The sequence below is a fragment of the Podarcis tiliguerta genome, assembly GCF_965153285.1.
Source record: "Podarcis tiliguerta genome assembly, chromosome: 4".
NCBI lineage: Eukaryota > Metazoa > Chordata > Lepidosauria > Squamata > Lacertidae > Podarcis > Podarcis tiliguerta.
In genome coordinates this window covers 1,103,229-1,128,669 of record NC_139537.1, presented here as the reverse complement: position 1 = coordinate 1,128,669, position 25,441 = coordinate 1,103,229, and the positions used below count along the sequence as shown (strand labels likewise).

Sequence of the window (25,441 nt, the reverse complement as noted above, 5' to 3'; positions counted from 1 at the left end):
CCTGATGTCAAGTGGCAGGGAGTTCCAAAGTACACTTGCTGCCACACCAAAACATCCAGGGCAGGGCTGGCAGGTTGCACATTCAGTGGCCCAGTATACCATTTCCAGAAATGCTTAATTGTGATTCAAGAGACACTGAGGTCCTAGCAGAGATGACAGGACAGCTTTCCAGATTAGTTAGCTGGGAGTGAGACAGTTGGCAGAGTGGCACTGGGCTCGCTAAGATGCCAACTACTACAGCAATTGCTTTCTTGAGACTTTTTAGCACTGCAATAGCATTTCTTTAAAAAATAAAAAGGTTGATTTTTAAGTCATGGCAGTGTGTGAGCAAATACTCCACATCTGTCAAGCTTTCAGGAGCAGGGCCAAGGGGTGAAATGAAGCCCCCCAGATCCCCAAAGGTCGAGGGAAAGGGTCTATCTCCCTTCTTCCTTTTCCTTATCAGTTAATTCCACCTATGAAATGGGAAGAAAGCAGCTGCTCATGTTAAAATTCATGAGCTGACGATGGTATGATTTGTCAGCAATAAATATGATTTGTTCTTATCTGTAAGTGAAGTCACAGTTGAAACAATACAGAAGCAGTCAAAGGGAATTTCCTAGGAAGTCTTTTATTCAGTCTCGCCTGCGATCATATGTGCTGAACACACAGAAACACATAGATAATGTGAAATAACTGGGAGTTACAGACTCCAAATGGGGGCCAAAGACCTCTCAGCCTCTAAGAGTTGCCTCCTATGCCTTATACCATGGGTAGACAAACTAAGGCCCGGGGGTCAGATCCGGCCCGATCGCCTTCTAAATCTGGCCCGCAGACAGTCCAGGAATCAGCATGATTTTGCATGAGTAGAATGAGTCATTTTATTTAAAATGCATCTCTGGCTCATTTCTGGGGCATAGGAATTCATTCACCCCCCCAATTATATATATAGATGGGCCCCCCACAAGGTCTGAGGGACAGTGGACCAGCCCCCTGCTGAAAAAGTTTGCTGACCCCTGTCTAATACCCTCAGGGCACATTCAACATAAAGTCACAAAATAGAAATGAAATAAACAATTAAAAAACAGTAAAGCACCCCTCCTCACCACATTTTAAAAGGGCATTAGATGTCAATCAGCCAAAGGCCTGGTTAAAGAGGTGTGTTTGTGAGGAGACCCAGAGCTTACAGGGTTAATAGCTCGGGATGTGAGGTCCTGTTGCGCAGGGGTGGGTGTGTGTGTTGGGACTGCACTCAGGCCCCTCCGGTCCAGGCAGGAGACAGTGCCGTGGCACCTGCGGTGGCGGCAGCTGCTGCTGCTCTGAGGAAAGACCAGAGAGCAATGGGTTTGCTAGTGCTGAGCATGGATGCCTCCCAGTTGCCCCACATTGAAGGGTTGGAGAATGCCCAGGCTATTTGGCAGGCACTTCAGAGGGTCCATCACAGAACCACAGCAGGGGCCAAGATCCATGTCACCAGAAGTTTGTTTGAGCTGAGGCTACATCGGGGGACAGCATCAGGGAGCACGTGACAAAAATGGTGGCTGTGTAAAACCGGCTGAGGCAGTTAAACGTGACTTTTCCAGAAGATTTGAAAGTTTACATTCTTCCGAGTTCACTAGACAAGAATTATGACCATTTGTGTCTGAACCTCGAAGCCATGCCCCCAGCAGATTTAACGCTGCAGTTTGTCTCAGGGCACCTGTGCAATGAAGAGGAACATCTGCAGAGAGAGGGTCGAGCTGGCTCAGGCTGTCCTGCTTCCAAGGGGGGGGGGCAGTAAAGACTGAAGACACTGTAATGGCTTTTGCTACGAGTCGTTGTTATCATTGTGGCTCAAAAGACCACCTGCGTAAACTGCCCCAAGGAACAGGATGCCTCCAAGGTCGTTGCCCCAGGTAACCAGATTAGAGGAATGGGACGGCGTGGGAACGCACAGAGAGGTCCCAGGGGAAACGAAGGAGACACAAGTTTGCATTATTTGGCAGCTTCCATGGCAACAGTGAAGGATGGCAACCAGAGCAATGTACAGCATTGGGTGATCAACAGTGGAGCAAGTTATCATCTGGTGTCCAAATGCAGAACTGCAGAGCTGTTTCCACTGGAAAAACAGTCTCACTTGCCGAATGGTTCCAAGAGACAGCTGACAACTGTTGAATGTCAGAACAGGCTATTTGTTCTGGAAACGCCTCAAGCAGGTAAGGGAAACACTGAGTCAGCACAGGCGCAGCGTGCTAACATTCCCACTCACAATATGTGTCATCATTTGTGGCACAGGAGGGTGTCCCACTGCAGTTGGGATATGTCAAGAAAATTCCAGGGTGCACTGAGGGATGCAAAATGAAGTCATGTGCTAAGTTCCTGGATTGCAGAGCATGCGAGGAGGCAAAGGTAAAAACATGCAGTTATTCTAGGTCTGACAGGATAACCACAAAACCTTTTGAGTTGGTTCATGCAGATATTTTTGCCTTATGCCTGTTGCAAGTCTGAGTGGGGCTAAACATGTTTTGACCCTGACAGATGATTACTCTAGAAACGGTTGGGTGATACCTCTGAAAGAAAAGGGTAAGGCTGCCACCATGCTGAGGGAGTGGGTCACTGCAGTTGAACTCCAATTCTCATTGAGGGTCTGCAGAATCCAATCAGATTGGGTAGGGAGTTCACTGGGTCTGCGTTGCAGAATTACTTTCGCCAGAAAGGGATACGTCACAGGTTGACAGTTCTGCACTCACCACAGGAGAACAGGATGGCAGAAAGGCGGAATCGAACGCTTCAGGAAGCAGTTGGAGCGCTGCTTTTTGACTCAGGCTTACCACAACGTTTCTGGGCAGAAGCTTGGAAGACGGCAAATTTCACTTTGAATCGTTCTTACAACTCTGTTGTAAGGGACACACCCTATTTTCTGTTGCATGGTAAGAAACCACAGGTACATTTCTTCTGTGTGTTTGGGTGCGAGACTTGGGTCCTTGTGCCAAAGGCCAAACACAGAAAGGGTGGCCCCAGGTCCCGGAAAATGATCTTTTGTGGGTATAAGCCAGGGACAAAGGGGTGGAGATTTGCCTATCCAGAAGGCAATCAGTCAAAGGTTCTAGTCAGCAGGAGTGCTGAGTTTTATGAGCAAAGCGGGTGGACACGCATCCATGGGAATCCAGATATTCTCTCAGAGAGTCTGCCTGACTCTGCTGAGGAGGGAGAGTTAGTAACTGAACCTGCTGAGGATCAGGTCCCTGACCAGGAGCAGGAAAGGGCATCTCCAAAGGCTGTAAAGTAAGAGCCTCAGAGTGCACCAACATCTCCCACCAGTCCAGTTAAGTTCAGAAGATGCAGTAAGTCAGAGGGGGAGTCTTCTGATGCCAAGGACACACTAGCTGGCCCCAGTGGGTCAGAGGGGGCTTCTGGTGTGGTTCCAAGGTGTTCTGCACACACCACAAAAGGTAATCTGCCTGAGAGGTTCAAAGTCACCAGTGTATGAGAACTAGAGAGTTTTGAGGAAGTTCAACAGGTGCCTGAAGCAGAAGCCAGGAAATGGCAAGAGGCAATGGAGAAAGAGATGAACTCAATGAGGTCTCTAGGTGTGTTCTCCACCACGAAGCTGCCCGAAGGCAAGCAGGCAGTGAGCTATCATTAGGTTTACAGAATTAAACCCACAGTGAAAAGAGAACCACAGTACAAGGCTAGACTAGTAGCCAGAGGTTTCACACAGCAGAAAGGGTTGCATTACACTGGAGCCTAAAGCTGTATAATGAAGGGGTTTTCCACCTTGCGTATGAATTCTTTGATGGGAACCAAGAGAGGAGCTCTTCCAGAAGCTTTATCCACATCCAATAAATTAAATGGCTTCTCCCGTATGAATTCTTTGATGGGAAGTGAGATGGTGACTCTTGCGGAAGCTCTTTCCACATTCCCTGCACTGATAGGGTTTCTCCCCTGTGTGAATTCTTTGATGGGAAGTGAGAGAGGAGCTGCTCCTGAAGCTCTTTCCACATTCCACACACTGATAGGGTTTCTCCCCTGTATGAATTAGTTGATGACAAGAGAGAATCTTCTTGTCACGGAAGCTCTTTCCACATTCCACACACTGATAGGGTTTCTCCCCTGTGTGAATTCTTTGATGGGAAGTGAGAGAGGAGCTGCTCCTGAAGCTCTTTCCACATTCCACACACTGATAGGGTTTCTCCCCTGTATGAATTAGTTGATGACAAGAGAGAATCTTCTTGTCACGGAAGCTCTTTCCACATTCCACACACTGATAGGGTTTCTCCCCTGTGTGAATTCTTTGATGGGAAGTGAGATCAGAGCTCCTACTGAAGCTCTTTCCACATTCCATGCACTGATAGGGTCTCTCCCCTGTATGAAGTCTTTGATGGGAAGTGAGATTGGAGCTCCTACTGAAGCTCTTTCCACATTCCAGGCAGTGATAGGGTTTTTCCCCTGTATGAATTACTTGATGGGAAGTGAGATGGCCTCTCTTCCTGAAGGTCTTTCCACATTCCATGCACTGATAGGGTTTCTCCTCTATATGAATTAGTTGATGGGAATTGAGAAGGGAGCTGCTCCTGAAGCTTTTCCCACATTCCACACACTGATAGGGTTTCTCCCTTGTATGAATTATTTTATGGGAAGTGAGATGGCCACTCTGATTAAAACTCTTTCCACATTCCAAGCACTGATAGGGTTTTTCCACTGTATGAATTAGTCGATGGGAATTGAGAAGGGAGCGCCTACTGAAGCTCTTTCCACATTCCAAACACTGATAGGGTTTCTCTCCTGTATGAATTAGTTGATGGGACGTGAGGTGGCCTCTCTTCCTGAAGGATTTTCCACATTCCAAGCACTGATGGGGTTTCTCTCCTGTATGAATTAGTTGATGTGAATTGAGAAGGGAGCTCGTACTGAAGCTCTTTCCACATTCCGCACAGTGATAGGGTTTCTCCCCTGTATGTATTCTTTGATGAGAAGTGAGATGGCCACTCTGACTGAAGCTCCTTCCACATTCCACACACTGATAGGGTTTCTCTCCTGTATGAATTAGTTGATGGGAAGTGAGATTGGAGCTTGTACTGAAGCTCCTTCCACATTCCACACACTGATAGGGTTTCTCTCCTGTATGAATTAGTTGATGGGAAGTGAGATGGCCCCTCTGACTGAAGCTCTTTCCACATTCCATGCACTGATAGGGTTTCTCCCCTGTATGAATTCTCTGATGGCAAGTGAGATCAGAGCTCTTCCTGAAGCTCTCGCCGCATTCCACGCACTGATAGGCTTTCTTTCCATTGAGAATTCTTTGATGGGAAGTGGAACAGGAGCTCTGACTGCAGCTGTATCCACACACCAAATGTTTACGTGGCTTCTCCTCTCTGGGGATTTTGCTGTGGTCACCCTTTTTCTTGATTTCCAATTCTTCAGAATCTGCAATGGAGACAAAAAGGGATTAGAGCCTCAGGAACAAATGGAGCCCTCAATTATGGAAGAATGCTAATTAAATGGGTTTTTTAATTGGGCCTCAAGGGTGGGATGTGCCTGGGAGGAGAAGAGAAGGGGAGCCCCAATTATAGTGATTCTGGGTAGGGGGAGGTAAGGCGTGGGAGGAGGAACAGGCCGGGTAAGGGGCACATGGCCCAGGCAGTTAGTGACTCTGCCGTGTGCCAGCCCCTCCTCCAACCTAGGGAACTGGGGTTGTTGTATCAGCCAGCCCTTGGGTCTGCCCTGCTGCTGCTGAACACCAGGTCGGCCCAGATTATAATCACCCTCATCCACAATTTGATTATGGTTGAGGAGGTTGATCTGGCCTGTATCACTGAGACCTGGGTGGGTGAACATGGTGGAGTTGGTCTCACCTAGTTGTGCCCACCTGAGTACTCAGTACAGCATCAGGCCAGACTCAGGGGTCAGGGAGAGGGGAGTTTCTGTGATCTATAGAGATTCTCTATCTCCAGGCTCCTGCCCATTGGGGGGGGGGATCTAGAGTGTGTGTTCCTGGCGTTGTGTAATCAGGACAGATTAGGGATTCTGCTGGTTTACCGCCCGACTCGCTGCCCAACAGTCTCCCTGCCTGAGCTGACAGAACTGGTCTCAGAGGCGGTGTTGAGGACTCCCAGACTGCTGGTTCTGGGAGACTTCAACACCCATGCTAAGGCAGCTGCCTCTGGGGTAGATCAGGACTTCATGGCTGACATGACAAGTATGGGGCTGTCCCAACATGTCTCTGGCCCAACGCACAAGGCAGGCCACACACTGGACCTTGTTTTCTTAACTGGGCAAGAAGAGGGTGATCTGAAAGTGGGGGACATGGACATCAGTCCCTTGTCATGGTCAGATCACTTCCTGTTGAGATTTAGAATATCAGCACCTTCCCCCCTCCATAGAGGCGGGGACCTATTAGGAAGGTCCGCCCTCAGAGGCTGATGGATCCAGTAGAATTCCAAACAGCTCTGGGGGTTTTTCCAGCTGATATGACTGGTGTTCCTGTCGAAGCCCTGGTCAACCTCTGCAGCACCCGAATGGCTTGGGCTATTGACACGATCACCCCTGAGTACCCTCTCCCACTTGGTGGAACCTCATTGGCTCCCTGGTATACTCCAGAGCTCAGGGCGAGGAAACAAGCTGGGAGACGTCTTGAATGCAAGTGGAGGAAAGATCCGAATGAGTGCAACCAAACACTGGTAAGGGCTCATTATCAAGTCTACCTAGTGGCAGTGAAGGTAGCAAAGGCATACTTTTCTGCCTCCATTGCATCCTCAGGTTGTCTGGCAGAACTTTTCCGGGTTGTACAGGGACTTTTACAGGCTGGCCCTAAGGAGGTGATAAACCAATGGTAGCTCACTTTGACTTGTTTGCACTTTGACTTGTTTGCACTGCTTTGGTCACCCTGTATGATGACCTCTGTCGAGATAGACACGAGAACATATCCCTGTTAATTCTCTTCTCGACCTCTCAGCGGCTTTCAATACCATCAACCATGGTATCCTCCTGGAGCGACTCTCCAAATTAGGAGTGGGAGGCACCACTTTGCAGTGGTTCCAGTCCTACTTGGATGGTCACTCCCAGAGGGTGTTGCTTGTGGAATGCTTTTCAGCCCCATGGAACCTTCAATGTGGGGTTCCGCAGGGCTCAGTCCTATTTGACTGCTGGGTGGTGGTATCTGGAGGTTTGGAGTACATTGTCAGCAGTATGTGGATGATACTCAGCTGTTTCTCCTTTATATCTGCAGGTGATGCAGTGGAAGTGCTGGACCAGTGTCTTGCCTCGGTAATGGACTGGATGAGAGCCAACAAACTGAAGCTCAATCCAGATAAGACTGAGGCACTGTCAGTGGGTGGTTCCTTAGACAGGATGGCTGGGAGGTTACCTGCTCTGGATGGGGTTACACTGCCCCTGAAGGAGTAGGTTCGTAGCTTTGGTTGCTGTCGCTTGAGGCTCAGGTGGCCTCGGTGGTCTGGAGTGTCTTCTATCACCTTAGGCTGGTGGCCCAGCTATGCCCCTATCTGGACAGGGATAGCCTAGCTGCTGTTGTCTATGCTTTGGTAACCTCAAGCTTAGATTACTACAATGCGTTATAAGTAGTGCTGCCTCTGAGGACAGATCAGAAACTTCAGCTAGTGCAGAATTCAGGGGCCAGGTTGCTCATTGGAACACTGGCTACTATAACTGGAGCACTGGCTACTATAACTGGAGCACTGGCTACTATAACTATAAAGCCTTAAACGGCTCAGGACCGCAATACCTCAAGGACTGCCTCTTTCCATATGAACCCAGCCAGACCCGGAGATCATCTTCTGAGGTCCTCCTTCGTCTGCCTCCTCCTCAAGAGGTCCGGAGGGTGGCAACATGAGAACAGGGCCTTCTCTACAGTGGCTCCCCATCTGTGGAATGCTCTCCCCAGGGAAGTATGCCTGCCGCCTTCATTATACAGTCAAAAATGTTCCTTTTTAACCAGACCTTTGCCTGACTTGATCTATATCCTATAATGACTCTTTTTGGTGGGCAAGAGATTTAGGACATAATGTAATGTTTGAGGACTGGGAGAGATTGTGGAAGAAAGGGGTTAAGTTCACCGCATGTACTTTGTTAAAGGAAAATATTATGAAGATGATGTATAGATGGTATTTGACTCCTGTAAAATTAGCAAAGATGTATCATAATTGTGATAATACATGTTGGAAATGTAAAAGGAAGGAACATTCTTTCATATGTGGTGGACCTGCCCCAAGGTGAAAGACTTCTGGGAAAAGATTTATAATGAATTGAAAAAAATGTTGAAATATACAACCAGAGGCCTTTCTTCTTGGAATAACAGGTTTGGAATTGCCCAAGAAAGATGTTAAACTATGTTTGTATGCCACAACTGCGACTCGTATTTTGTTAGCTAGAAAGTGGAAAACTCAAGAATTACCAACAGTAGAAGAATGGCAGATGAAGATGATGGATTTTTTGGAGCTAGCCGATCTAACCAGAAGAGTCCGCGACCAGAAGGAGGAGGAACACCACGAAGAATGGAAGAAATTTAATGATTATTTAGCTAAATTTGTTAAGCTAAACTAACTGGAAATAGCTTCCAGATACTTAATGGGCTTAGGATTGTATTTATGTTAACTGATAAAATAATATGTTTAGTACAAGAAGGAGAAGATTTAAAGATGTTAATGTTTAATTTAAAGGGTATCAAAATTGGGATTTGGAAAACTGTTATAAGGATATGCAATGAAATTCAACTAAGGGGAAACAAGGAAGTCGTTGTACAAAGTAAATAACCGTTATTTTCAATAAGGTTATGATTTATGTTTGTTATGTTTTGTTTGTTTTGTGTTTTTGTCGTTGATATTGTAAAAACGAACAAATTTTTTGCAAAAAAATTATAATGGCTCTTTTTTGGGGGAGGGTTAATCGGGTTGTTGTTTTTGTTCTGATTTTATGTATTTGATAATTTATATGAACTGCCCTGAGACCTTCGAGTATAGGGCAGTATAGAAATGAAATAAATAAATAAATTTGTAGTAGAGGAAGAACTGAAGAGACCTGGGTGTATGTTCATTACCTTTGTGGTTTGTCATTAACCAACATCTTTATTATTAGATTCTGATGGATAGTTGAATGTTGCTGTGTTTGATATAAGTTGTTCTTTTTAAAGTTATTGTACTTTTCATATTGGATCAGATTGTTATTGTTCATGTTTTTATATGTGTTGGAAGCTGCCCAGAGTGGCTGCGGCAGCCCAGTCAGATGGGCAGGGGATAAATAAAAATTACTACTATTACTATTATTATCATCACTGCTACTACTACCTGAGATTCAGTCAGTCTGGCTCTTCTCTGGGATGGATTTTGTTTGGCCCAGTCATGGCATCCCCTCCATCGCCAATGTCAGGCGTCTCTTTGGTCAACCCAAGAAAACAAAAACAGGAAACCTGACAGAAGCTGCTTATCTTTCCTAACAATTCTGAAGCTGACATTTAAGATGCCTGGGCAGTTCAGACCAGCCCAACTGTGGTAGAAGGAGGCAGAACTGGACAAAGACTTTCCACGGGGGGGAAATGTTATTTATGGTTTACTGTGGGGGTGTTAGGTTCACAGGTGTTGTAGGGGGCGCTGTGAAAAGATATGAGGTTGGTCACATAAAGGTATGTTTTGAATTTCCAGGCAGACAGGACAATCCCACAGGGAGCCTTACTGAGAGAGGCCACGATCCCACGATTCTCCTCCATGACGTCCTTATGCAGAGCTCTCTGGTCAGGATCCAGCAACGCCCACTCCTCGTCCGTGAAACGAACAGCGACATCTTCAAAGCACACTGGACCCTAAAAGAAAAAGGGAAATGTCCTCCTCTGAGACAGCAGAAATATGACCTGCTACACAATGCTCTGTTGTTTCCTTCCTGCTAATGGCTGTGGTTTTTTAAAGTGATTCTTTTGCTTCCTATTTTAATAACGGAAGCTTCTTTTAACAAAGGAATTCTTTTATTAGGCATTTATTTTATTGCCCCCTCTACTCTCCCCATGCACTGTTCTGGGGAGGGAACGTCAAGGGGAGGAGGGGAGGGCAGTTGATGGGGCTGGCGAGGGGAATCGTGGCCACTGCTGGTTATGGTTTCTCCAAAGCGTAGAAGCCTATTTTAGCAGTCCATGGTCAATGTAGAAATAAAGCAGTACAGTGGTGCCTCCCAAGACAAAATTAATTCGTTCCGCGAGTCTCTTCGTCTAGCGGTTTTTTCGTCTTGCGAAGCAACCCTATTAGCGGCTTAGCGGATTAGCGCTATTAGCCGTTTAGCGGCTATTAGCGGCTATTAAAGGCTTAGCGGATTAGCTGCTAAAAGGCTATTAGCGGTTTAGCGGCTTAGAAAAAGGGGATGGGGAGCGGAAAAAAATCTCAAGACTCGCAAGACATTTTCGTCTTGCGAAGCAAGCCCATAGGGAAATTCGTCCTGCGAAGCGCATTGAAAAACGAAAAACCCTTTCGTCTAGCGGGTTTTCCATCTTGCGAGGCATTCGTCTTGCGGGGCACCACTGTAACTGCAAATGAATCCTGCAGGTAACATTCAGAAGACTGGTATGAGTTATATGGGCAGGAAATCCCACAGTTCACAGCTGGAGTTAACTCTTTATCAGCAAGAACACGATATTCACAGACGGCTGAGTTTCAGGCCTAATGAGAACAGCAGCTCATTCCCTGAGCCTCTTCCTCCACAAAAGCAGTTGCTGAGAGTGAAGGCCCCCACGACTCCCAACAGCTTTCTAACCCCCCTCCTCTCTGGGGTTTCTGAAAAGGGATCAAATAGTGCACCACTGTGCAGCCTGCCTTTGCTCCTCCATTGCTCCATCCCTCGGCCTCTGTCCCCACAAGGCAGCTTCCCCTGACCTGATCTGCTTCCACAGCTGCTGCTTCCCTTCTGCTCCCATGAAAAGGCGGACCAGGAGGTCTTGCCGGCATCATTCTGTCTCCTGCAAGAGAAAAAAGGTAAGCAGGATGCCAGGAGTGCCTGCTTCTCTCACAGGTGAAATAGGGCATCTCTAACTACAGATGGGCCTAGAAGAAGAAGAAGAAGAAGAAGAAGAAGAAGAAGAAGAAGAAGAAGAAGAAGAAGAATTTATTATTTATACCCTGCCAATCTGGCTGAGTCTCCCCAGCTACTCTGGGCGGTCCCAATCAAGTGTTAAAAACAGTACAGCGTTAAATATTAAAAACTGCCCTGAACAGGGCTGCCTTCAGATGTCTTTTAAAGAGAAGATAGCTGCTTATTTCCTTCACATCTGAAGGGAGGGTGTTCCACAGGGTGGCTGCCACTACTGAGAAGGTCCTCTGTCTGGTTCCCTGTAACTTCACTTCTCGCAATGAGGGAACCGCCAGAAGTGCCTCGGTGCTGGACCTCAGCGTCCAGGCAGAACGATGGGGGTGGAGACTCTCCTTCAGGTATACTGGGCCGAGGCCATTTAGGGCTTTAAAGGTCAACACCAACACTTTGAATTGTGCTCAGAAACGTACTGGGAGCCAATGCAGATCTCTCAGAACCGGTGTTATGTGGTCCCAGCGGCCACTCCCAGTCACCAATCTAGCTGCCGCATTCTGGATTAATTGCAGTTTCTGGGTCACCTTCAAAGGTAGCCACACCTGCTAAGAACATTTGGACGTTTGTGCCCATTTCATATGTTAGTTGTGCAGAAATACTTCTCCCTTCCTCTGCACCCTTGTTCCCAACTGTCTCCCCCCCAAAACAAGATGAAAAGAACCCTCAGATGAGTTGGAAAACCAATAGAATGAGACCAAACGGAGAAAAACCACCTTTCTCCTTACCCAGTGGCCTCTCTCTGGAGTCCAACGGAGGCCTCTCTGCCTCACAGGAATCCAGGTCCATTTCTGCAAAGAGAGCCTTTCCCTGAAAGAGCAACAAGGATTCAAAAGAGAGAATGAATGGTGAGAAATATGAGAAAGAGAAAGACAAAGACAGAAACTTTAAGTCTGTTAGATCTCATTCCCCGAAAAAGGATGGGTCATCACTAAAGCATTATGGGATGTTCTTCATCCTGTTTGGAGCCCCTTGGGAGTATCCAGGGCAAACTCTCTCTCACTTGCTTTCTGTCCTCTTCCTGACTCAGGAGGAAACCTTCGGCCAGGGCCACCGCCTGGGAACTGGTCTCTGCTCCACAGTCCCTCACCCAGCTCTCCATCTCCGGAGGAAGGACAGACAGGAACTGCTCCAAGATCACCAGGTCCAGCATCTCAGCTTTCGTGTGCCTTTCTGGCTTCAGCCACCGATGGTCAAGGTGGTAGAGTCGGCTGCAAACCTCTCGGGGTCCTTTGGCCTCCTGGCAGCAGAACTGCCTCCACTGCTGGATCTGCACCTCTGAGCGGAGGGTGTCCTCCTCACCCAGGATCTTCTGCACAGAGGTTTCCCAGAACCCCCCACTGCTCCCAGTTTTGATGGCATGGCCTCTTCCTGCTCCAGGGCCAGCTGGGTCTTGCTCATCCATCTGTGCTCTCAGGAAGCCTCTGAGAGATCGGAAGGAACCCTTCGGTCTTCTCCCAAGTTCTGTCCGTCTTAATGAGAAGCTCTAGCAAATCCTAAAAAGCAAATACATTGTTCTGTTACAGAATTTGTAGGTCAGAAGAAACAACAGAATCTGTAACGAAGCATGTATGTGTCTTGCTAGGAACCAAGGCTGGATGGCACCACAGCCCAAACCATGAGATATCTTCTTTAAAAAGAGAAGGAGAAAGAGAAAGCAGCATCTAGTCCTCCTAGAATATTGCAATGCAAAATGTGGAGGCAACGGAAGGGATTTGTGGGTGATTAATCAGCCTAGTGGCACTGTGGGTAAAAGCTCAGAGCCTTGGACTTACCGACTGTCAGGTTGGCGGTTCGAATCCCCGCGGCGGAGTGCGCTCCCGTTGCTTGGTCCCAGCGCCTGCCAACTTAGCAGTTCGAAAGCACCCCGGGTGCAAGTAGATAAATAGGGACCGCTTACTAGCTGGAAGGTAAACGGTGTTTCCGTGTGCTGCGCTGGCTTGCCACTCTCTTTCCCACCTTTTTTTTGGGGGGGGGCTAGTCCATTTGTTGTGCAGTGATGCTGAGAGACGTCACAGAGAGTTAAAGTCCCCGGGACTCCTGTGTTTAAAGAAGGAGATGTCGTGGGAGTCATTGTTTTTCTGAAGCGTGGGGGGGCGGAGGGTCAAATGAGTTTGGGATCCTCTGCTCTGCAGGAAGGAGAGCGTGGCAGACCTGGCCCCTCCCTGGCAGGACCCTCTCCCCCCTGACTTGGGGTCCCCCCCCCCTGCAGGAGCAGATCAGGCCCCCCCGGCCCCCTCCCCTGCTGCAGCCCTGGGACCCCCACCAGATCCCAGAGAGAGAGGAGACTCACCAGATCCCAGAGAGAGAGGAGACTCACCAGATCCCAGAGAGAGAGGAGACTCACCAGATCCCAGAGAGACAGAGGAGACTCACCAGATCCCGGGAGAGAGAGGAGACTCACCAGATCCCAGAGAGAGAGGAGACTCACCAGATCCCGGGAGAGACACCGAAGCAGGAAGGGACTGGGGAGGGAGGGGCCTTGGCTCTGGAGGACCAGCCCCCCTTGCTTTCCTGGCCTCTCTAGGAATGCAGCTCGGTTCCCTTTAACCCTTGCAGGGCCGAGTCCCCTCGAAGGGTCTCTCTAATCCATCTCTGCAGCGCAGAAAGGGGGGGGGGAGTGGAGGTCCAGGGACGGGGAGCAACTGGGGCGGAGTGTGGAGCCTCTGCAACTGCCTCCCCCCCCCCCGCTCCCTCCCCCCTCCACTTTCCCTCCCGGCTGGACCAGCTTCTCCTGGGGGGACAGCCCCCCCCACACCCATAGATTGACATATTCATGGCACCGTTTTAAAGCCGATTTTGCGGGGAGGGGGGCGCCTATGCCCCTGGTGGGGGACTTCCTTGCCCCCCGCTAGATACGGCCCTGATCCCAGGGTCATCCAGTCCCACCCCCAGCAAGGCAGGAATCTCAGCTAAAGCATCCATGGCAGATGGCCGTCCGATCTCTGCTTAGAAACCTCCAAGGAAGGAGAGTCCACCATCTCCCAAGGGAGACCTTTCCCCTGCCCAACTGCTCTTAGATGTCTCTCAAGGCAGCGGATCCTGAGTTCTAGCCCTGCTGAAACCATTGCACTGGCTGCCAAGGAGGAACCAAGCGAAGCTCATAATAAATTATGATGATAATAATAATAATTTATTATTAATACCCCACCCATCTGGCTAAGTTTCCCCAGGCACTCTGGTCAGTTTACAACGGAATATTAAAAATACATTAAAACATCAGTCATTAAAAACTTCCCTAAACAGGGCTGCCTTCAGATGTCTTCTAAAAGTCAAATATCTCTTTAACATCTGATGGGAGGGTGTTCCACAGCATGGGTGCCACTACCGAGAAGGCCCTCTGCCTGGTTCCCTGTAACTTGGCTTCTCACAGTGTGGAACTGCCAGAAGGCCCTCAGTACTGGACCTCAGTGTCCGGACTGAACCATGAGGGGTGGGGTGGAGACACTCCTTCAGGTATTCTGGGCCAAGGCAGTTTAGGGCATTAAAGGTCAGCACCAACACTTTGAATTGTGTTCTGAAATGTCCTGGGAGCCAATGTAGGTCTTTCAAGTGGTGTTATGTGGTCTTGAGGGCGGAACCCTGAGGCACCCCAAAAGTGAGTGCCCAGGGGTCTGAACACTCAGCCCCCAACACCACATTTGGGACACGGCTCAGGAGGAAGGAGCGGAAACACTGTATAACAGTGCCCCCAGCTCCCAGCCCCTCTCAGAGGGATGTTACGGTCGATAGTATCAAAGGCCGCTGAGACATCCAGCAGAACTAGGAAACAGCTTTCCCCTTTGTCCCTAGCCTGTTGGAGATCATCAGCCAGCATGACCAAGGCAGTTTGAGTCCCATGATGAGAACTGAATCCTGATTGGAAGGGATCCAAATGGTCTGCATTGTCCAGACATGCTTGTAGTTGTTCAGCAACCACCCGCTCAATCAGCATGCCCAAGAATAGAAGATCTGAGACTGTCCATATTGGTTGCGTTTAAGACGTTTTTTTAAAGAAGCGGTTTAATGACCGCCTCTTTCAGCGGGTCTGGGAAGGCTCCCTCACAGAGGGAAGCATATACTGCCCCGCGGAGCCCATCGCCCAGCCCTTCCCAGCTCACTTTTATGAGCCAGGATGGGCAAAGATCAATGAGACAGGTGGTTGGTTTCACTCATCCAAGCAGCCTGGCCACATCCCTGGAGGTAACATATTGGAATTCATTCCATACAACTTGACCAGACAGCGCTCTAGCACTCTCCCGCCCCGGCCCTGCTCCCACGGTGTAATCTACCTCTTTCCGAGTCTGAGTGACTTTATCTGCAAAAAACTTTGCAAGATCATTGCAGGAGATCTTGGGGTCTTTACCAGGCTCCGATGGCAAAGGTGGTTCTGTTGAATTGCGAACCACCTGAAAGAGTCTCCTCCTGCTGTTTTCTGCAGATGCAATAGAGGCGGTGAAGAAAGTTCGCTTTGCCGTCACTATCTCCACTTAGTAGGCTTGACGTTGAGCTCTAACCCGTGTCTGGTACAATTCAAAATGAGTTTTCCACCACCGGTGCTCTAACCATCTCAGCAATTGTTTCATTGTGCTCAGCTCCAGGGAAACCACGGGGCTGTCTGGGCTCCATGCAATCGGAGAGGGCACTTCAGAGCCAGACAGTTGATAGCCTTGGTTAAGACCGGATTCCAGCGGGCTGCCAGGGAATCAGCTGAAAGGTCATCATGGGATAAAGCATCCCCTACCATTCTCTGGAAACCATTTGGATGTATTAAGTGGTGGGGGAGGGCTATCCAAATCGGTCCCACCTCCCTGCAGAGGGGCAGGGTCGCGGAGAAGTCCAGTTGCACCAGGAAGTGATCTGACCATGGCACTTCTTTTGTTTTGCTTTTACTTAGCGTCAGATCACCAACATCCACAGAGGTGAACACCAGGTCTAAGGCATGTCCATGACTATGATTTGTGCCAAACTTATTCAGGGACAGCCCCATGGAGGCCATGCTTTCCACCAAGTCTCGAGCGGCCCCTTGTAAGGTCGTGTCGGCATGGATGTAAAAAAAAGTAGGTGTCTTCAGGAGTACATCCACCATGACCTGAAGCAGCTTGGGCAGGGAATCCTTGGAACATGCACTCAGAGAACTTGGTCTTCCCAATAGGATGCCTGGTGCAAGCTAATGGCTTCCTAAAAATCACTGGAACCCCACCCCTCCGTGCTCACATGACCATGCTGTGCGTAAGAGAAACCTGGTGGACAAGCAGCGGCAAGGACAGGCCCATCTGCTTCATCCAACCAAGTCTCTGTTACACATGCCAGGTCAAGTCCTCCATCCACGATCAAGTCATGGATGGCCGTGGTCTTATGAATCATTGACCTATCAGCTATCACACCTTCAGGTCATGTGGATCTCCCTTGCTGATTCCAGGATCCATCCAGTCAAGACCAGACCCAGAGGCAGGGATAGTCCTCAAACAGCAACTAAATCTGCTTCCTTGGTAATGAACGCAGTCTGGCCTTAGTGTAACTCCTCCTCCTACCCGTGGTCACTGAGATCACTAAGATCGGATGATCCAGTGCATCCCCCCCTGTGGAAACTGCCCCAGCTGGGGCCCACTCCCAGACAGACCTTAAAACAAAACACAAACTATACAACAGCTAATAAAACAATAAAAAGCAAAAACAAAACAGCAACAACAATTATACTTAAATTAACCCCCAACCAGATGTCCATCCCATCCTCAACAAAGCAAAAGGGGGGGGGAGAAGAAAAAACTAAAAATGCCATAGACTGCTTAAGAACATTTTAAAACACATTAGACACTTGAAACAGGGAAGCAATAGTAGAACACCCCCCCACCTGCAATTCCCCAAGAGTTTGTTCCAATGAATCCAGCCCCACCCTCTAGGCACTGCAGCAGGAGTCCTTTTGTAGCTGGGAGGGTGAGGGCCTGGGCCCCACCCTCTAGGCCAGAAGGGAGCAGGCCCTGCAGTCCTCAGCACAGCCGATAAACCATATTATCATCATAAATGAGTAATACTTTCTCATGCATGTTTTTTTATGCTAATATACAAAGGTATATCATTTCCACTTCCAGAAATGGTGAATTGCTAATTCAAGGGACACTGAAGTCCTTGCAGAGATGACAGGGCAGCTTTCCAGATTAGTTAGCTGGGAGTGAGACAGTTGGCAGAGTGGCACTGGGCCCGCTAAGATGCCAAATACTACAGGAATTGCGTTCTTAGCACTGTAATACCATTTTAATTTTTTAAGATTGTTTTTTCAGTCATGGCAATGTGTGAGGAAATACTCCACATCTGCCAAGCTTTCAGAAGGACTAAGGGCTCTTCCTCACCGTCTGTGGACAACACTGTTTTTATTTATTGTCATAGTACAGAAGATAAATTTTGAGAAGGCAACGCCAGCATCTCTTATATTTCCCCTTCCCCTTCCGCTCTTCTTTGAGGTGTTCCCAACACTGAGATCAAGGACTGAGAGCTTGGACTGGCTCTTCCTCACCATCTGTGGACAACGCTTCCAAGGCTACCTGACCTGTTGGCAGCCTGTCCTTGCCTTGGCAGCCTCCAGCTCTCATCTCCCATCTTCCTTTTCATTATCATCATTTCTACCTACTGGTTTGTTGGGGTTGAGATTATTGAGCTGATGATGGTATGATTTTTCATCAATAAATATGATTTGTTCTTGTCTGTAAAGGAAGTCACATTTGAAACAATACAGAAGCAGTAAAAGGGAATTTCCTAGGAGGTGTTTTATTCAGTCTTACCTGCAATTATGTGTGTTCAACACACATAAACACATAGATAATGTGAAATTACTGGGTGTTACAGTGTCTAAATAGGGACACGGGTGGCGCTGTGTGTGCCTAGGACTTGCCGATCGTATGGTCGGCAGTTCGAATCCCTGTGGCGGGGTGAGCTCCCATCTTCGGTCCCAGCTCCTGCCCACCTAGCAGTTCGAAAGCACTTCATGTGCAAGTAGATAAATAGGGACCGCTTACTAGCGGGAAGGTAAACGGCGTTTCAGTGTGCTGCGCTGGTGCTGGCTCACCAGAGCAGCTTCGTCACGCTGGCCACGTGACCCGGAAGTGTCTCCGGACAGCGCTGGCCCCCAGCCTCTTAAGTGAGATGGGCGCACAACCCTAGAGTCGGACACGACTGGCCCGTACGGGCAGGGGTACCTTTACCTTTTTACAGTGTCCAAATAACACTCAACACATGCAAGCAGATTAATGGCTCCCCACCTCCTTTTTTGAAAAAGTTGTTTTTATTTATTTTCATGGTACAGAAGATAGTTACAACATTAAACAACAAATAACTTGTCCTGATGAAATTACACACTTTATTCTTGCCATGTGTTACAAGTTCATTTGATTATTCTAAAATATTACACCACCTTTTCTCATGAGTGCTGGGTGGATTCTTAACAATTTATGTATTGAATAAACATGGGCTTATTCATCCTTATTCAAAGCTTTACTGAAATCAAGATGCACTATTTCCACAGCTGTCCCCTGATCAACAAAGTTTGTAACTCCATCCAAAAAAAAGGGGAGGAGAGATTTCTCTGGCTTGACTTGTTTTTGAGAAAGCCATGCTTTCATCCTGTATGTTTATATTGTGAAATCTTCAGATGAAGGACACATCAATTTTAAAAATGGTAATAAATAAGAAGGATACTGACAAGCTGGAACATGTGCAAATGAAGACGACCAAGATGATGTTATTTTATTATTGCATTTATTTAATTTCTATACCACCCTATACCAGGGGTGCCAACTTGAATAAAATACTGGGGGAGAGGTAAGTCCCGCCTTGCATAATCAATCACATGGTGTGGTGTATGCACACCATTTGAATGGCAATGCCTATCAACTGGGGGGGTGGCCCCTCAAATATTTTAGGCAGAAACAAAGACCTCTCAGCCTTTAAGTGTTGCCTCCTATGCCCTATACCCTCAGGGCAGTTTCAAAATTAAATCACAATATAAAAAACAAAACAAAAAATTAAAAAACCGTAACCCCCCCCCAACACACCACATTTCAAAAGGCCATTTGATGTCAATCAGCCAAAGGGTTGGGTAAAGAGGTGTGTTTTCCCATGAAGCCTAAAGCTGTATCATGAATGTTTTTATCTGCCCTTTGCATGAATTCTTTCATGAGAACTGAGAGACGAGCTATAGCTGAAGCAATTCTATGGTTTCTCCCATATGAATTCTTTGATGGGAAGTGACATTGTGGCTGTGACTGAAGCTCTTTCCGCATTCCAAGCAATTGTATGGTTTATCCCCTGTATGGATTCTTTGATGGGAACTGAGATCGGTGCTCCGACAGAATCTCTTTCCGCATTCCATGCACTGCTAGGATTTTGCCCCTCTGTGAATTCTCTGATGCTTAGCGAGATAGGAGCTTGTACTGAAGTTCCTTCCACATTCCACACAATTATAGGATTTCTCCCCTGTATGAATTCTTTGTTGGGAAGTGAGGTCAGAGCTCTTCCTGAAGCTCTTTCCACATTCCACACACTGATATGGTTTCTCCCCTGTATGAATTCTTTGATGGGTCATGAGATTGGAGCTCTTACTGAAGCTTTTTCCACATTCCAAGCAATTATATGGTTTCTCCCCTGTATGAATTCTTTGATGGGAAGTGAGAGAGGAGTTGTGACTGAAGCTCTTTCCACATTCCCCACACTGATAGGGTTTATCCCCTGTATGAATTCTCTGATGCTTAGTGAGATCGGAGCTCATACTAAAGCTCTTTACGCATTCCACACACTGATAGGGTTTCTCCCCTGTATGAATTCTTTGATGGGAAGTGAGATTGGAGCTTGTACTGAAGTTTCTTCCACATTCCACACACTGATAGGGTTTCTCCCCTGTATGAATTCTTTGATGGGAAGTGAGAGAGGAGTCCTGACAGAATCTCTTTCCACATTCCACGCACTGATAGGGTTTCTTCCCCGTATGAATTCTTTGATGGGAAGTAAGAGAGGAATTGTGACTGAAGCTCTTTCCACATTCCAAGCAATTGTATGGTTTATCCCCTGTATGGATTCTTTGATGGGAACTGAGATCGGTGCTCCGACAGAATTCCATGCACTGCTAGGATTTTGCCCCTCTGTGAATTCTCTGATGCTTAGCGAGATAGGAGCTTGTACTGAAGTTCCTTCCACATTCTACACAATTATAGGATTTCTCCCCTGTATGAATTCTTTGATGGGAAGTGAGGTCAGAGCTCTTCCTGAAGCTCTTTCCACATTCCACACACTGATATGGTTTCTCCCCTGTATGAATTCTCAGATGGGTCATGAGATTGGAGCTCTTACTGAAGCTTTTTCCACATTCCAAGCAATTATATGGTTTCTCCCCTGTATGAATTCTTTGATGGGAAGTGAGAGAGGAGTTGTGACTGAAGCTCTTTCCACATTCCCCACACTGATAGGGTTTATCCCCTGTATGAATTCTCTGATGCTTAGTGAGATCGGAGCTCGTACTAAAGCTCTTTACACATTCCACACACTGATAGGGTTTCTCCCCTGTATGAATTCTTTGATGGGAAGTGAGATTGGAGCTTGTACTGAAGTTTTTCCCACATTCCACACACTGATAGGGTTTCTCCCCTGTATGAATTCTTTGATGGAAAGAGAGATCGGTGCTCCGACAGAATCTCTTTCCACATTCCACGCACTGATAGGGTTTCTCCCCTGTATGAATTTTTTGATGGGAAGTGAGATCGGTGCTCCGACAGAATCTCTTTCCACATTCCACGCACTGATAGGGCTTCTTCCCCATATGAATTCTTTGATGGGAAGTAAGAGAGGAATTGTGACTGAAGCTCTTTCCACATTCCAAGCAATTGTATGGTTTATCCCCTGTATGGATTCTTTGATGGGAACTGAGATCGGTGCTCCGACAGAAGCTCTTTCCACATTCCATGCACTGAAAGGGTTTCTCCCCTGTATGAATTATTTGATGGTCAGTGAGGTGGGAGCTCCTTCTGAAGTTCTTTCCACATTCCACGCACTGATAGGGTTTCTCCCCTGTATGAATTCTTTGATGGGAAGTGAAAGACGAGTTGTGACTGAAGCTCTTCCCACAATCTACGCACTGATATGGTTTCTCCCCTGTATGAATTATTTGATGGGAAGTGAGATTCGAGCTCATACTGAAGCTCTTTCCACATTCCACACACTGATAGGGTTTTTCCCCTGTATGGATTCTTTGATGAGAAGTGAGATGGTGGCTCTTACGAAAGCTCTTTCCACATTCCGCACATTTATAGGGTTTCTCTCCTGTATGAATTCTCTGATGGGAACTCAGAGAGGAGCTCGCACTGAAGCTCTTTCCACATTCCACACACTGATACGGTTTCTGCCCTGTATGAATTATTTGATGGGAAGTGAGATGGGAGCTATGATTGAAGCTCTTTCCACATTCCATGCACTGATAGGGTTTCTTCCCAGTGGGATTTCTTTGATCTGAAGTGGAATGGAAACTTTTTCCACTTTCAAGATATTTATAAGGCTTCTCCATTGTGGGGATTATGTCCTGGTCACCCTTGGTCTTGATTTCCAGTTCCTCTGCAATGAAGAGAGAAATTGATTAGTGCCTATTGGAGAAAAAGAGCCCACAATTCATGAAGAATACTTGTTAACATTGGTAATAGAAGAACAACATATGGGTTAGATGAATGGTTTTTACTACAGGGTTGGATGCAAATATTAGCAGGGATCAACTGACATCCTTTATATAATTATTTTTTAAATTGGATTTTCAATTAAATGTTTACATAGACAATCAAATAGAAATAATAAGAAATACAGGATTCTCTTGAACCCTTGGACTTCTCACCACCCCTCCCTGGGTTACATATTTATCCTTTTCTTCTGCATATTTTATCTTTCTGTATTATTTCATTTTTCCATAGTATCTCAAGTCCTTGTTACATTACCAGTGTCATTTAAGTCCTTGTAAAGATTTCAATTGTTTACAGTGTTTTTCCAAATACAATGTGAATTTCCCCCATTCTTTAATGAAGTCTTGGTCTTCGTGGTTTCAGATTTTCCCAGTCATTCTTGTATCTCAGTATAGTCCATCCATTTAGTTTGTTATTCCTCTCTTGTAGGGACCTTATCATATTACCATCTCTGGGCCACAATCATTCACATGGCTTTCATTGCATACATAAAATGTTTTTTCTGCACCTTCGGTTTTTCTGCACCTATAATTCCTAATAATAAAGATTCTGGGTTTTTTAACAAATGCCATTTTAAACTGTTTTTTAGTTCATTATATATCATTTCCCAGAACACTTTCATTATTTTACAATTCCACTACATATGATAAAAGTTGCCTTCTTTCTCTTTACATTTCTAGCAAATGTTAAAACCTGTTCCATACATTTTTGCTAATTTACATGGAGTTATGGGACTTCCGGATGGCTGCTGCTTGCCTCTGGACGAACAGCCTTCAAGCTCCCAATGGATTTAAAAATTCTAATATGGAACGTGAATGGACTAAATGACAAGGCAAAAAGAATTAAGATGGAGCATGCTTTAAATAAGCAAAAACTAGATTTGATATGTTTGCAAGAAACTCATGTCATACAGAAGCACAGGAGAGTTCTCTCTAATAAGAAACTAGGTCTAGATTTTGTTTTCTCAGATAAAAAACAAAAAAGGGGGCATAGTGATTTATGCTAAACAACAGCTTATGCTGTTATTTAAAGATCCAGAAGGAAGGATAGTCATTATCGAGATTTTGGCCCAAGGAGAAAAATTCATAATTATTGGTATCTACACCCCAAATTTTAAAAAAGTGAATTTCACCATTTACTTGAGGAAACAACAGCAGAATATGTGGGAGAAAAGATAATTCTCCTAGGTGATTTAAATGGAGTGTCTGTGTCCCAGAATTGGATAGAACAAAGAGAAAAACAGAAAACAAACCATCAAAACTACTTCTCTTGTTTTGAATAACAGAAGCTTTAACCATTTACAATGCATGAAGAACAAAACACCCAACTAAAAGAGAATATACCCATATTTCAGACCCAAGAACTCAGCGGGAAGGATAAATGCCATTTGGATAACTAAGGAATTAACATTGAGAGTTAGAAAAGCTGAAATAAAACCTAAAACTATTTTGGATCATAATGCGGTCTCAGTTTGGTTAAAGAAAGAGGGAAAACGACCAATGAGATGGAGACTAAATGAGAATCTATTAATCGATAAGATCCTGCAAAAGGCCAAACTGACGCTAAAATATTTTTTTGAACTCAACCTAAATAAAGGAATGGACATCAAAATAGTTTGGGACACCAGTAAGGCAGTATTAAGAGGATTTTTTTATTCAGCAAAATGGCATTTAAAAAAAATTTTTTGGAAAATTTGTGAAAGTAGTTTTACATTGTTTTCCAACAATTCCTTCTCAAACATCAATATTTCATTTGCAAAACCCTTTCTCTTATCTATTTTAAAAACCTCATTTAATTGGTGATACTGTAACCAATCTGTTAGAAGGTCTCTCATATCTTCAAACTTTTAAATTGTAATTGCTGCTCCACTTCCATTAATAACTCCCTATATGTTACCCAATTCTTTCTCATATTTAGTTTCTTCATGATATCACTTCTAGCAGGGAGATCCACCACGGCGTTTTCTCTTCTAAAAAAGTTTTATATATCTCCCATACCTCATTTATTGACTTTCTTACCACATGTTTCAGGAATCCTCTGTGTACCTTCACTTTCTCATACAATAGATATGCATGCCAACCAAATCTATCATCATGTCCTTCCATAGCTAAAAGATCTGGGGTTGGTTTTTAAAAAATATTCCACTCCTGTAGCCAGCAAATACTGGACGCCTCATAATACAATTTTAAACCTGGTAGGGAGAAGCCACCTCTGTCTTTGGAATCTATTAACGACTTACATTTCATTCTTGGCTTCTCCTCTTGCCAGATAAATCTTGAAATATCTTTCTGCCATTCTTTGAAATGTCCTGTTCCGCTAACCACTGAAATTGTTTGGAATAAAAATAAAATTCTAGGCACTACATTCATTTTTATCACAGATATCATTCCCCAAAACTCTAAGTTTGTCTTTATTTCTCTCTAGGTAGTTGTATAGTTATCCTTAAAGAGTTTTATAGATTTTGTTAATGAAACTCCTAAATATTTGACCTTTTTATTTATTGTCAGTTCCATAATTGGTTTAATTCGTTTTTATGTTGTTCCAGCATATTTTTCACCAACATATTCATTTTACCCTTGTTCAATTTGAAACCTGCTATTTGCGCAGACTCATAAATCCAATTTAAGACCCTCAATGTACTAACCCCAGGGCAGGGGTCAGCAAGATTTGCCTTGCCTGGGCAGTTCAATCCAGCAGAGATCCCTCCGTGGGTGCAGACACGATTTCCGGCGCAGTGGAAGCAAGTACCCACGCCACACTGCGCCGCTTTAGCACAGCGTGTGGGGACTCGCCAAGTGGGTGGCTCGGTTTTGGGGCGGCTCGTGGAATGGTTAAACAACCCTTGTGGGCCGCTTGTGGCCCATGGGTCTTAGGTTGCCAATACCTTCCCTAGGGTCTTCCACAGTTATTACAAGGGCATCTGCAAATACTACCCACCATTGCTGGATGCTTTTGGGGCTCAAGAAACCCTTTTGAGCTTTTGGGGGGCTCACCTTCTCGCTTTTCCCCGACCCCCCGGGGTGATCCAAGTCAGTTCCTAGGAACTGGGCTCTCGCCCTATTGTCATTTTTACGGCAAACTGGAAGTCTCAACTGAAATCCTTAGATGAACCTGTGATTCGATAAGCCTGGCTCTTCTCTTAATGGATTTTTTTTGGCTCCATCATGGCATCCCCTCCATTTCCAATGTCAGTCTTCTCTTTGGTCAACCAAAGACTGACAGGAGCAAAACGAAAACAGAAAACCTGACAGGAGCTACTACAACTTCCCCAACAACTCAGAGGTTTACATTTAAAATTGCCTGGGCAATTCAGACCAGCCTGATGATTGTTTAAGCAGCTGCAACTGGAGGAAGAACATTCACGGTGAAAAGAATAATTCACAGTTCAAGGTTTATTGTGGGAATATTGTAATCCCAGGCGTTTTAAGGGGGCACTGTTGAATTCTAAGAAAATATATGAGGTTCGTCACAGAGAGCTGTTTTGAATTTAAAAACAGATATTATGATCCCACAAGGAGTCTTACCAAGAGAGGCCACGATTCCACGATTCTCCTCCATGACCTCCTTATGCAAAGCTCTCTGGTCAGGATCCAGCAACGCCCACTCCTCGTCCGTGAAACAAACAGAGACGTCTTCAAAGCACACTGGACCCTGAAAGAAAAAGGGAAATGTCCTCCTCTGAGACAGCAGAAATATGATCTGCTACACAATGCTCTGTTGTT

The 25,441-nt window shown here is 46.1% G+C and overlaps 3 protein-coding genes across 3 annotated transcripts in view; all 3 read right to left on the bottom strand.

Moving 5' to 3' along the window:
• LOC310675574 (uncharacterized protein) overlaps positions 1 to 13,395 on the bottom strand; it is a 34,842-nt gene extending 21,447 nt beyond the window's left edge. Inside the window, exon 1 of the mRNA XM_083436451.1 lies at positions 13,298 to 13,395. The gene's annotated coding sequence lies outside the window, so the exon portion shown is untranslated. The remainder of the gene's footprint in view (positions 1 to 13,297) is intronic.
• Positions 592 to 25,441, bottom strand: part of LOC310675549 (uncharacterized protein) — a 28,226-nt gene continuing 3,376 nt past the window's right edge. The window contains exons 5-6 of the mRNA XM_083436381.1: positions 25,244 to 25,370; positions 592 to 5,385 (exon numbers count right to left, since the gene is read on the bottom strand). Coding sequence (XP_083292507.1) covers positions 3,806 to 5,385; positions 25,244 to 25,370 — 1,707 coding nt within the window. The 3' untranslated portion in view covers positions 592 to 3,805. The remainder of the gene's footprint in view (positions 5,386 to 25,243; positions 25,371 to 25,441) is intronic.
• On the bottom strand, positions 18,723 to 20,119 carry LOC310676820 (uncharacterized protein; the record flags this gene model as incomplete). Its single annotated transcript, XM_083438997.1, has 2 exons — positions 18,723 to 19,268; positions 19,354 to 20,119. One exon carries the CDS (start codon positions 20,117 to 20,119, stop codon positions 19,382 to 19,384), a length of 738 nt encoding a protein of 245 aa, XP_083295123.1. The 3' UTR covers positions 18,723 to 19,268; positions 19,354 to 19,381.